This window comes from Miniopterus schreibersii (genome assembly GCF_964146895.1).
Source record: "Miniopterus schreibersii genome assembly, chromosome: 3".
NCBI lineage: Eukaryota > Metazoa > Chordata > Mammalia > Chiroptera > Miniopteridae > Miniopterus > Miniopterus schreibersii.
The window spans coordinates 7,082,497-7,094,542 of NC_138103.1; the positions used below are offsets into that span (position 1 = coordinate 7,082,497).

The window sequence follows — 12,046 nt, forward strand, 5'->3', positions numbered from 1 at the left end:
TGTGGATGCTGTCTGTCACCGCCCAAATAGACGTCATTGTTTGTCAATTTGACCTCCGCCTATTCCTTTTCATTGGCTTCCTTTTTTTTTTTTTTGTTCCTATTAGGCAGGTCCGCCTCTTCTCGCACAGTACCCGCCTCCTTCGGCGGTCATTCACTCTTCCGCAATTTTTACTGGCCAGGAGGTTCAGCTTCCTAATTTCCTATTAGTTACTTTTTTCGTCCCACCTCCTTATGCCCGCTCATTGGTTTTATACGTTTCCTCCATTTCCTCTTCCCACCTCCAACCTCACCCACCCGTCCAACGATTGGCAGAAACCCAGTTCCCTCTCTCGCATTATTCGTCCAAGCCCTCTAACGAGGCGGGAGCAAAAAGAAGCGCGATGGGACCGCCGGCGCGCAGGCGTGAAACGCCGAAAAACGCTGGCCGCTTAGCCGGCACCCGGGCGTGTGCGCAGGCGCGAGGTCGGTAGCTCGCCCAAAGCGGGAGGGAGGGAGGGAGGGGGCGGCAGCCCGAGAGCGCCAGGGGTGAGAGGGCGCGAGCGAGACCTGGGCGCCTGGCGACCCGGGATCCCAGCGCCGCCTCCGCTGGCCCGGCGGCCGTCCGCGCGCCGCCCCGGCCCCCGGCGCGCTCCGGGCCGCGCCCTTCACCTTCTCCCCCTACCTCGGCGGGCGGTGCCGAGCGGCCTGAGGGGCGGCGCCTTCTGCGGCCGTCCGGGCCGCGGGGGGATGTGAGGGGCGGCCCGCGGCCATGGAGACGGGCCCGGCTCCGCTTGTGGCCCCGCCACGCCGTCATGGCGCCCCCGCGGCCCCCTCGCCGCCGCCCCGCGGCTCCCGGGCCGGGCCCGTCCTGGTGGTGGCTCCGGGGCCGCCAGTGACCACGGCCACTTCAGCCCCGGTCACCCTGGTGGCCCCCGGGGAGGCGCGGCCCACCCTACTACCGGCGCCGACCCAGACCTCGGCTCCGGCTTCAGCCTCTGCCCCGACGGTCACGGACAGCACGGCGGCCTCACCCGAAGCGCACGTCCCCGCCGGCCCAGAGCCTCTGGTGCCCGCGGCAGTAGTTGGAGACCAGACGTCGATGGCTCAGGCCCCAGAGGCAGACTCTCCGAAGACGGAGGAGACTAGAACCTCACCCGCCTCTGGACCAGGAACCTCCACTAGGACCCCTTCTAGGACCCCTTCTGGAGCCCTGGCCGCCAAACCCCCGCTTGCCCCCAAGCCGGGAACCACAGTGGCCTCGGGAGTGACTGCACGGATTGCAGCAGTGACAGCAGGACAGGTGACAAGTGGACATGGAGCTGCAACATCAGCATCAACGGGACAGGTTTCAGAGGACCCCTCAGGGTCTGGCACAGGCCCTTCAGGGACTAGTGAGGCTTTGGTAGCTGTTGTGACGGTGACCCCTGCTCCAGAGCCTGCTGAAAACTCTCAGGACCTAGGCTCCATGTCCAGCCTGGGACCTGGCATCTCTGGGCCTCGAGGACAGGCCCCGGACACACTGAGCTACTTGGACTCCGTGAGCCTCATGTCTGGGACCTTGGAGTCCTTGGCGGATGATGTGAGCTCCATGGGCTCAGACTCGGAGATAAATGGGCTGGCCCTGCGGAAGACGGACAAATATGGCTTCCTTGGGGGCAGCCAGTATTCGGGCAGCCTGTGAGTATACAGTGGGCACCCAGCGGGACTGCTTCAGGGAAGCAGAGATTTGGAGAGGGGGAGAAAGCACCTTGCCCAGACTCTGGCAGCCCAGCCTCCTCTGAAGATCCAGGGGTGATGAGAGGGCGTGGGATATTTGTCAATTCCTATCATGTCCTAGAGCATCCTCATCATGAAGTTTCTGCAGCGTAGTGAGTTTCACAGCAGGTGTCAGGAGTTCTGGGTTTGAACCTAAAAGCTTTGCCTTTGGTGTGTTGTGTGCCCTGGAGCTAGTGTCTTCCCCACTTCCCTGCCTCAGTTTCCTCTATGAAGTGAAAGGTTGAATGAGATATCTAATATCATCCCAGCTCCTTGATATGAAACTCTAGCTTTGGGCCAGATGTTCTAGAGGGTTGGTTGGCAGGGATTCTGGTAGAGATCTTTGGTCTCATAGTGGGAAAGATTCTGGAAATGAAGTAGGCATCTTCCCTTTCTCGTAGCCCTGGGTCTGATGGGGTGCGGAGATGGAAAAGGTCTGGTTGATAGAGGGGAGACCCTGAAGGCAGGGCCTCTCTGCGAAACAGAGGACCGTCTTGTGTTTTCACTGAGGGAAAGGGGGTGGGGAAGGCCTCTTCCCCATTTCCTCATCTCCCCAGCTGAGCTTACTCTTTCCTAGTTCCCTCCAGGGGCCTGAGTCACTCCTGAGGTGGGGTTGTGATCACCTCTGACTTCTTCCTTCCCTCACTTTGGATCCTGTCCATTGTTCCTGTACCCCTGTAATATGCTGGTCAGTTCAGCATCACTTGAGTACCCAGGTGGCAGGCCCTGAGCAAAATATTAAGGATAAAACAGTTATTTCAAGTTGCTCATCATCTAGAGGGAGAAATGTACTTAAACACTTGGTTTCCATGTATATTAGATTTAACTTAAAGATCATCACAGGATTTTGTGAGCATCTAGGAAAGGGATGTTTTGCCCAGTCTGGGAATCCAGCTGAAGCTGATCTGAATCTTGAATGCGTAGGATTTAGTCATGGCTGGGCCTGCTGGGGTTGGTGGGGGACCTGCCTGGTGGTGTTGGGGGAAGCCCTGTGAGAGAGTATTTTAGGCAGTGTTTATAATCCAACAAAAGAATCAGAAAACCTTTTCACACCAACATTCATGGTTCCATGAGAGGAAGGCAACTGAAGTTTGACCCTGATGCTTTCCCATGCATGAGGGAGGCATTGTTGTACCCAGTTTACAGATGAAGAAAAAGTTGAATGAATTGCCCCACTCAATCTGGATCTCTGTGACCAATGGTTCTCTCCTCAATACCATGTTACCCTAAGGAGCTTGGATTGAATTGGGTTTTAGTGAGCCCCACTTGTGTGCCAAGCACTGTGCTGAGTACTGTTTCAGTGCTTTGTAATTTTGTCCCTCTAAAATCCATTTTCCATGCTGGGGGAATCTACTGAGGCTTGAGGCTGACTGGGCCACATGTGCCTTAAATACTTTTAGTGGCTCCCGGCTGGCCACAGGATAAAGTCCAAGTGCTTTAGCCTGCACATAGGCTTCTTATCTGGCTCTGCCAGCCTCTCTGGTCTTCTCTCCTACCACTCCTCACCATGCACTTAGTGTTGTGGTCCTGTTGAACTGATTCATACTCAGGCCACAGAGGCCTTTCTCCCCCTTCTTTTCCTGCTAAGTTCTACCCAGTCTTTTGTGGCTTATCTCACATCCCCTTCTCCAGGAAGCCTTCCTTGATATCCACTTCCCCTATTCCAATTAGATGGCCTCTTCTGTGCATTTTTGTCATTGCATTTTACACACCAAATTGTAATTATTTCCCTTAGTAGCTTATGACCTTCTTGAGGGCAGGAAAGCTTTTTTACTCTTCCTGGCTTTTATTAGAGTTTGGAACTGACTTATAGAGATTAATGAGAGAGTTTCTCTCTGTTTAAGGTGCTCCTAGGACAAAAGAAACTAATATTTAATGAGCCCTTCCTTTTAATAATCCTTTATATACAGTTTGTCAATGGTGGTGTCATAACTTTGTGATGTAGGTGGTGACATCCCTTTCTTACAGACAAGGAAGAGACTCATGTTATCACTTGTCAAGACACCCCAACTTCTAAGGGACAGAACTGGGATTTGAGCTCAGGTCTGTCTGGAAACCCAAGCTTGCTCTTCCGTTCCACTCATCTCCTGGTACTGGCTCCTTCAAGTAATTGTTTCAAGACTGATGGGGGCCCTGGCTGGGTACCTCACTTGGTTAGAGCATTGTCTCTATACGCCAAGGTTATGGGTTTGATCCCCAGTCATGGCACATATAAGAATCAACCAACGAATGCATAAATAAGTGGAACAACAAATTGATCTCCCTCCCTCCCTCCCTCCCTCCCTCCCTCCCTCCCTCTCTCCCTCTCTCTCTCTCTCTCTCTCTCTCTCTCTCTCTCTCTCTCTCTCTCTCCCCCCCTTTCTCTCCCCTCTCTCAAATCAACAAATAAAAAGTCTGTTTTTTAAAAAAAGGCTGATGGGGCATCTTGAATGTGAAGCTCTGACAGAAAGTGGGCAAACAGTGTAAGGAAAGCTTCATTTGCCTGGGAATCCAGGGTGATTTCAGGAAGGAGGAGGTAAAGAGAATTGTAGATGTCCCAGGGGATCTCAAGAGTCTGATAGGAGGAAACTTGGACAGTTGCTTCTAAGGAGACAGAGACGTATATTTGTTCTGCATCTTATTTTATGGATAATAATTGTTATTACTTCCTGCACCCCTATATGTGTTACCTCATATAGACTGTCAGGTAGATGTTTTTCTCTCCATCTTATGAGGAAATTGAGGCTTAGAGGAATTAAGTGACTTACCAGGTCATACAATAAATAAGTGGTAAAACTAGAACTTGGGTTCAGGTCTAATGCAAAATATGGTTTTAATTATTCCATACTTTCTTCCCAAACTTATATATGTCAGAAGTGGGATTTAAACACACTTCTGTATAGCAATCCAACAGGAGAACACAATCTCTGTGCAGAGATTCCTTCCAAAGGGAAGAAATCCTTTCAGTTTGGTGAACTAGGGCCTTGGATAGCCAAGTGGCCAGACATCTGATGTTTGGCAGCTCACAAAATGTTTTTATATCCAGTCTCTCATTTGAGCCTGGAGAGGTTGCTTGCCTTAGTTCCCCCAGCAATCCAGGTATTATACTACTGCTACTGACCCTTTCCTTGCTCCCCCCATCCTGCAGAGAGAGTTCCATTCCCGTGGATGTGGCTCGGCAGCGGGAGCTCAAGTGGCTGGAGATGTTCAATAACTGGGATAAGTGGCTGTCACGGCGTTTCCAGAAGGTTTGAGAAGGCTAAGTGGTGGGAAGGGCAATGCATAAGAGGCAAGGGCAGGGAGTGCCCCTGTGCTCTGGGGAAGCCCAGGAACATGATAGTATCTGCTCTCTGGACCATGTTGGGGAGAGGTGGTACTTGGGCCTGAGGGGAGGAGTAGCTTTAAAAATAGAAGGCCAGGCCAAGTCTAGTGGAGTCAGGCCTATGGATATGGGAGGGTTGTCCCAGGGAGCCTGAGGACTGCTGGGGAAAACTTGGAGCCTGGGCCAGTCCCTGAAGCTATCTCCCTGCCTGCTGCTCTGCCTTAGGTGAAGCTGCGCTGCCGGAAGGGGATACCCTCCTCCCTCAGAGCCAAGGCCTGGCAGTATCTGTCCAATAGCAAGGAACTCCTGGAGCAGAACATGGGCAAGTTTGAGGTGTGTCCAGGGTGTGGGGACATGTGACACTGGCTGAAGGATATCATCAGCTCCCCTGGATCCTAAGGTAATTGTTGCTTTCCCACTGTAGGAGCTGGAACGGGCTCCTGGGGACCCCAAGTGGCTGGATGTGATTGAGAAGGACCTGCACCGCCAGTTCCCTTTCCATGAGATGTTTGCTGCTCGAGGGGGGCATGGGTAAGGTGGCCTGACCATGTGGGTCAGTTAGCAAACATTTGTTGAAGGCTCCATGTGGATACAGGACTGGGTTGAAAGCAGTTCATGCTCTCCAGGACTTCTAGAAGGCTGGTCCTTCATGGATTGAGTGTCAGGCCATATTGAAGGAAGTGTCCTGGGAAGAGGACTCTGACTTGGTGGGTGGGGTTGGGGGGCTGTTGTGGGGGCAGGAAGGGCGGCACATCAAGGGTTCAAGGCATTAGAGCTGGGTTTTGCAGGCTAGATAAGAGCAGAGCAGGGGACGAGTTTTTCCTGCCTAGGGGGTTATGTAAGTTGTGTGTGAGCAGTGAGGCTGGAAAAGCAGTTTAGGGCCAGATCACCAAGGGCCCTTAAATGCTGTGCCAAGGCACTTGGATTTTTGTTCTTTATCCCAGGCTTCCACAAGATGTATATATACTGCTCCCCAGTAATATGCAAGATGATCTTAGGTGGTTCTCAGATGGACATTTTTTATCAATAAGTTCATCCTTTCAGTAAATATTGAGCACCTACTATTTGCTAGGCACTGTTCTAGTCACAGATGACAGCAGTGAACAAGAGACAAAAACTCCTGCCCTCATGGGGCTTATTATATTTTAGTGGGGATAGACAATAAGATGAAGGAAAGTATGTTGTATGTGAAATAAATGATGGTAAGTAATAAAGAGTTTAAAGCAAGAGAAGGGCATAGAGAATGTGAATGGAAATTGGGATTATAAGTGACCAGATCAGACTTGTGTTTTAAAAGGATCCTCCTGGCTGCTGTGCTGAGGCTAGCCTATAAGGAGACAGGGCAGAAGCAGAGAGATATTGATAAGGATGGTAGCAGTGGAACTATGAGGAGAAGTGGTTGGATTCTGGTTATATTTTGAAGGTAGAGCCAAAAGGATTTGCCAGTCGATTAGATGTAGAGTATAAGAGAGAGAAGAGGGGGAATTATCAATGACTCTTAAGGTTTTTGGCCTGAGAAACTAGAAGAATGGAGTTAATATATAATGATATGGATGGGGAAAACTGGGAGGAAAGTAGGTTTGGGGGGTATATCAGGAGCTCAGTTTTGGAATGTGTAGTTTGAGGTTGTCAAGGCAGCAAGTGTATATACTAAAGGAAGCTCAGAGATTGAGCCTTGTAGCTCCAACATTTCAAGAATAGTAATTACTGAGAATGAACCAGTAAAGGGGACTGGAAGGAGAAGCTGGAGAGGTTGAAGGAAAACCAGGAGTGTGAGATTCCTGGAAGCAAAGTGAAGAGAGGTTTCAGGATCAGTTGTAAGAAATGCTGCAGCCCGGCCAGGCATGGCTCAGCGGTTGAGCATTGACCTGGGATCCAGGCGACTGGGGTTCGATTCCCGGTCAGGGCACATGTCCGGGTTGCGGGCTTGAGCAATGACTCTTTATCATTGATGTTTCTGTCTCTCTCTCTCCCTCTCCTTTCCTCTCTCTGAAATCAATAAAGATATATTTTTTTAAAAAAAAGAAGTGCTGCAGATGGGCCAAGTAAAGTCAAGCTGCAAATTGACCTCTGGACTTAGCACTGTAGGAGGTCATTGGTGACTTTGATAAAAACAGTTTTTTGGGCAACAGTGGGTTAAAGCCTGACTGGAGAAAGGGAGGAAAGAAATTAAAGACTGAGTATGCTCTGGAGGAGTTTCACTGAATAGGTAAGGAAAGGAACAGTGTGGTATTTGGAGGGGAAAGTGGGGTCAAGAGACTTACTTTAAGCTAAAGGAAATGACAGATGTTGGTATGCCAATGGGAATGACCTGTAGAGGGAGAAAAATTGACGATGCAGGAGAGGTGGGAAGGTTGCTGGAGATGGCCTGTGTAGGCAAGAGGGGATGGGATCTAGTCCCAAGTGGAAAGGCTGTGCTTGTCCAGGATCACAGACAGTTCACCGATAGCAGCAGGGGAGAAGGCAGGGCATAGAAGCAGACAGATATTAGGTAAATAGTATATCAAGCCTTTCATTTCATGGATGCTTTTGCAGAGTGGAGAATAATAGTAGGGATGGAATGCAGATAAAGCAGAAGTGAAGATCACACTTCAGCGACTGAATTTTAGGAAACACTATTGTAAGCAGTGGTCAGTAGTATGTGTGTGACTGGATGCAGGGAGAGAATTTGGGAAGTCATTACTTTTTTCTGGGCAAGTGAAGGTCTGAGCTGTGAAGTGGCTGTAGAGGTAGAGAGAAGGAACAGAATAAGTGAAATTTAGGTTGTAGTGTTAATAAGACCTGGTGATTAGCCATGGGGAGTAAAGGCAGGCTTTCTGTTTTCTGATGTGGGGCTGAATGGATGGATTCCCAGACACAGCGGTGGGGCACCCTCAAAGAGGAGGAGCAAGTCTAGGGCAGAGATTTTATTCTTTTGGATGCAGAGACGAGAAAGGTCTGAGACACAGCTGGTTTCTCAAGCTTCCACTAAGAACCAGGGCCCAATGGACATGTTGGGGGGGGGACATGAAGTCTGAGAGACAGATAAGGCAGGTCCTGCCCTGGGGAGCTCTTCCTCTGGGGTGATGAAAGCATTCAGACAGTGCTAGAGGAGGACTGAAGCTGTGGATATTGAAAGCTTCCTCAAGAAGCTGACCTTGAAGGTTTATGGGATGCTGGCAGATGAAGGAAGGAGAGTGAGCATAGACTGCTGGGGAATGCTAGGGAGCACATGGAGTGTGAAGGCAAGGGTGGAAGTCTACAGCCTAGAATGCTTTGATTGTGGTCTGAGTCTTTGTGGCTTAAGCTTGATAGGACTAGGAAGAGGGATGGAGATGTGTGGGAGTAAAGCCCTGAAGTTAATCTGGAATTAGATTTAGGAGGTGTCTAGGCTGGGGCTGGGGGGGGGACAGGTTTAGTTTGGGGCAGAGAGCTCCCAACTCTTGTGATTGCCTTCATGGTCTTTCCTGATACCCACAGGCAACAGGACCTGTATCGAATCCTTAAGGCCTACACTATCTACCGGCCCGACGAGGGCTATTGCCAGGCCCAGGCCCCAGTGGCTGCAGTGTTGCTCATGCACATGCCTGCTGAGGTCAGCATACTGTGGTCCTGGTTGGGGAGGGGATGGGAGGGATCTTGGCCTACACTGGTGATAGGGGAGCACTCTGCTCCATTTCTCAGGTCCCTTCCCTCCTTGTTTTTGCCCTTGTCAGCAAGCCTTTTGGTGCCTGGTGCAAATCTGCGACAAGTACCTCCCTGGTTACTACAGTGCAGGACTGGTGAGTGCCTGGGGGCTTGGTTTAACAGGGCTGTGACTCTTCTCCAAGGCTGCAGGGAGGTGTCCTTGTCCTGCCCCACCCTCTGCCCTTCTGTCCCTCTGCTGTGGCTCTGTCCCATGAGGTGAAGATCCCCTGCTTGATCTAGTCATAACCCAAGGGAGCCACAGCAGTCCTCTTCTCATGGCTCATCTCACCTCTAGGAAGCCATTCAGCTGGATGGAGAAATCTTTTTTGCGCTGTTGCGCCGGGCCTCCCCGCTGGCACACCGGCACCTGCGGCGGCAGCGCATTGACCCTGTGCTCTACATGACAGAATGGTTCATGTGCATCTTTGCCCGCACTCTGCCCTGGGCTTCAGTGCTGCGTGTCTGGGATATGTTCTTCTGTGAAGGTACATTTGTAGACTTTCAGGCCATGAAGGGGCTGGGATTTTCATGGTCCCTGCCACTAAAAGGTGCTTGTTGGGTCTGGGGGCTGGAAACTGAGGCCTGGTCTTGGCTCTGCCACCAACCCAGAGCCTGCTCTCTCTCCCAGGAACCTGAAACCCATGGCAGCTCATTTCCCTTCTTGAGGCCTAAGTTTCCTCATCTGTAAGGTTGGCAGTAGATAGGGATGGGAGCTCTGAGTCCCTCCTAAATGAGACAGGCTGAGATCCCAGGCATTATCACTGGTGCTGTCTTTTCTCTGACCCTGTAGGTGTAAAGATCATTTTCCGAGTGGCCCTGGTATTGCTGCGGCACACGCTGGGTTCAGTAGAGAAGCTGCGCTCCTGCCAGGGCATGTATGAAACCATGGAGCAGCTGCGCAACCTGCCCCAACAGTGCATGCAGGAGGATTTCCTGGTGCATGAGGTAGGCCTTGGCCTTGACAAACCCCACACCTGCTTCAGGCCATCCCCACCTCATCTGCATTCTGGTACCCATTTCTTTTCTATCTAGGTGACTAACCTCCCAGTGACAGAAGCACTGATTGAGCGAGAGAACACAGCCCAGCTGAAGAAGTGGCGGGAAACCCGGGGGGAGCTACAGTATCGGCCCTCACGGCGACTACATGGCTCTCGGGCCATCCATGAGGAGCGCCGGAGGCAACAGCCACCCCTGGGCCCCTCCTCTAGCCTCCTCAGCCTCCCTAGCCTCAAGAGCCGAGGCTCCCTGGCAGCTGGAGGGGCCCCATCTCCACCCCCTCCTTCCCACAGGGCCATTGCTGGGCCTGCCCCAGGGCCTGTGGTCACCGCTGAGGGACTGCATCCATCCCTTCCTTCACCTACTGGTAACAGCACCCCACTGGGTCCCAGCAAGGAGACTCGGAGGCAGGAGAAGGAACGGCAGAAACAGGAAAAGGAACGTGAGAAGGAGCGACAGAAACAGGAAAAGGAGCGGGAGAAGCGGGAAAAGGAGCGGCAGAAGTGGGAAAAAGAATACGAGAAGGAACAGCAGAAGCAGGAGAAGGAGCGGCAGAAGCAGGAGAAGAAGGCCCAAGGCAGGAAGCTTTCGCTGCGTCGAAAGGCAGATGGGTCCCCAGCCCCCCAGGATGGCGGGGATAGGTCCTCAGCCTCTGAGACCCGGCAGGATGCTTACTTCTGACCTCTGCCCTGGGGCTGGACTGCATGGCCCCCCCTTTCTCCCTCAGCCAAGAGCAGACCCCTCGGTAGGCTGTCCCTCTTTCTGAGGAAAGTGGCTTGATTCCCCATCTCCTTGCCAGCTGCTGATCCCTACATAGCCAGGACAGTCAGAGTGCATGGGGCAGCTGCGTTTCCCTGAGGCAGCTATTGAACAAGTCTGGAGCCCCTCACCTCCAGTTAGGTCCAACTGGGGTCTCTGTCACTCATGCCCCATTTTCCTTTGGGGTCCCTTTCCAGGTGCTGTCCTGATTGGCCTTTTGTCACCAAAGGGGTGACTCTTGGCAATGGGAGTCAGCAGTTTTCAGATTCTTAAACTCCAGTTGCTCCCTTTACCCATGAAGTGGAGCTGGGTTCCTTTTTCTCTTCTTCAGTCCTGCCTGCCTCCCCCACTTCCTGGCTGGGGGCAAAGACCCTCCTTGCTTGACTTCTGGACATCTCTGTGTTGTAATTATGTATAAAGGACCTGGTCTGCTCAGGGTGGGGGTGTTCGCTCTATCTTCTGCCCTTTGGTTCTCCTTCCATAATGTTCTTGCACTCTAGTTTATTTAAGGGGACATGCACTGGAACAGGAAATGTCCCCCACTTCCTCACCCACCACCCTCCTGCTCTCCTTCGTATTCACCCACCTTCCTCTATTCTCAGGCCTCTCCTGCTTTGCCTCACCAGAACCCCCACCTTTCACGTTATTCCCTTCTGACCCTTCAGCCCCTCTCTGGGAAAGGGGTCTTGTCTTGAGCTCCAGGGGGTGGAACCCAATGTTTACATTCTCCTGTATCTGCCCCCACCCCATGTGGCGCTTTGAGGAACCAGAAAAGAACCTGCTATTGTACCTGGGTCTGTCTCCTGCCTTGTTATTTCCATGAAGGGGGTTAGAATAAGAACTAGAGGGAGGGAAGGAGTGAGTGAGTGATGAGTGAGCCAGGATCTACTGAAGCAGTTCGCTGGTCTTGGCAGGTAGGTACCTCTTGGCCTTTGGTCCACCTCTCAGTCATTCATCAACAAACAATGGTTGAGTTCCTGCTCCACCTTTGCCTGGGATCGTCTGTCTCCATTATTGGCCCTCTGAAGTCCTCTGCTTATCACCTGCAGTGCACGGATCTCCTTTCCAAAGCACTCATGCAACTCCTGGAACCTGGAGTGGGGACTGAGGGAGTGGCTAGAAAGCCACAGTCCTGGGTGGGGTGGGATGGGGGGGGGTGAGCTGGGCTCTTGGTCAGCTGCCCGGCACAGCTGTGGTACTGGGCCTCTGGGGGGGTGGTGAGGGTAGTAGCACAGCCAGCTGCCTCCAGCTCACCCTAGCCTGAGCCCACAGCCAGGTTCCCAGCTCTTGGTTTTTTGCTGCCAGTTTATGGGCCTCCCTACTTTCTGTTCCCTCTACCCCAGGGGCCAGGATGGTAAGGCATAAGGTTCTGTGGCCCCAAGGCGTTGCTCCACCTGGCAGTTCTCTAACAGGATGAGGCCCAGGAGCGAGCTGTCTGCCTGGTGCTCTTGGTAGAAGAGGTTTCCTAGGAGGATGAACCAGAGACGCTGGTAGCTGGTATTTTGGCCCCCCTCCTTTAGCAACATTCCCTCCAGGTCTGGAACCTGTGTTCTGTAACCGCGGAAGAAACTGAGCACGGACTTTTGGT

At 52.2% G+C, this 12,046-nt stretch overlaps 1 protein-coding gene across 1 annotated transcript; it reads left to right on the forward strand.

The window, feature by feature from the left end:
- Nucleotides 1-681: 681 nt before the first annotated feature.
- On the forward strand, nucleotides 682-11,252 carry TBC1D10B (TBC1 domain family member 10B). Its single transcript, XM_081131281.1, has 9 exons — nucleotides 682-1,658; nucleotides 4,864-4,963; nucleotides 5,263-5,370; nucleotides 5,462-5,568; nucleotides 8,497-8,611; nucleotides 8,733-8,798; nucleotides 8,999-9,188; nucleotides 9,494-9,648; nucleotides 9,736-11,252. Exons 1-9 carry the CDS (start codon nucleotides 751-753, stop codon nucleotides 10,378-10,380), a joined length of 2,394 nt encoding a protein of 797 aa, XP_080987407.1. The 5' UTR covers nucleotides 682-750; the 3' UTR covers nucleotides 10,381-11,252.
- Nucleotides 11,253-12,046: the final 794 nt, after the last annotated feature.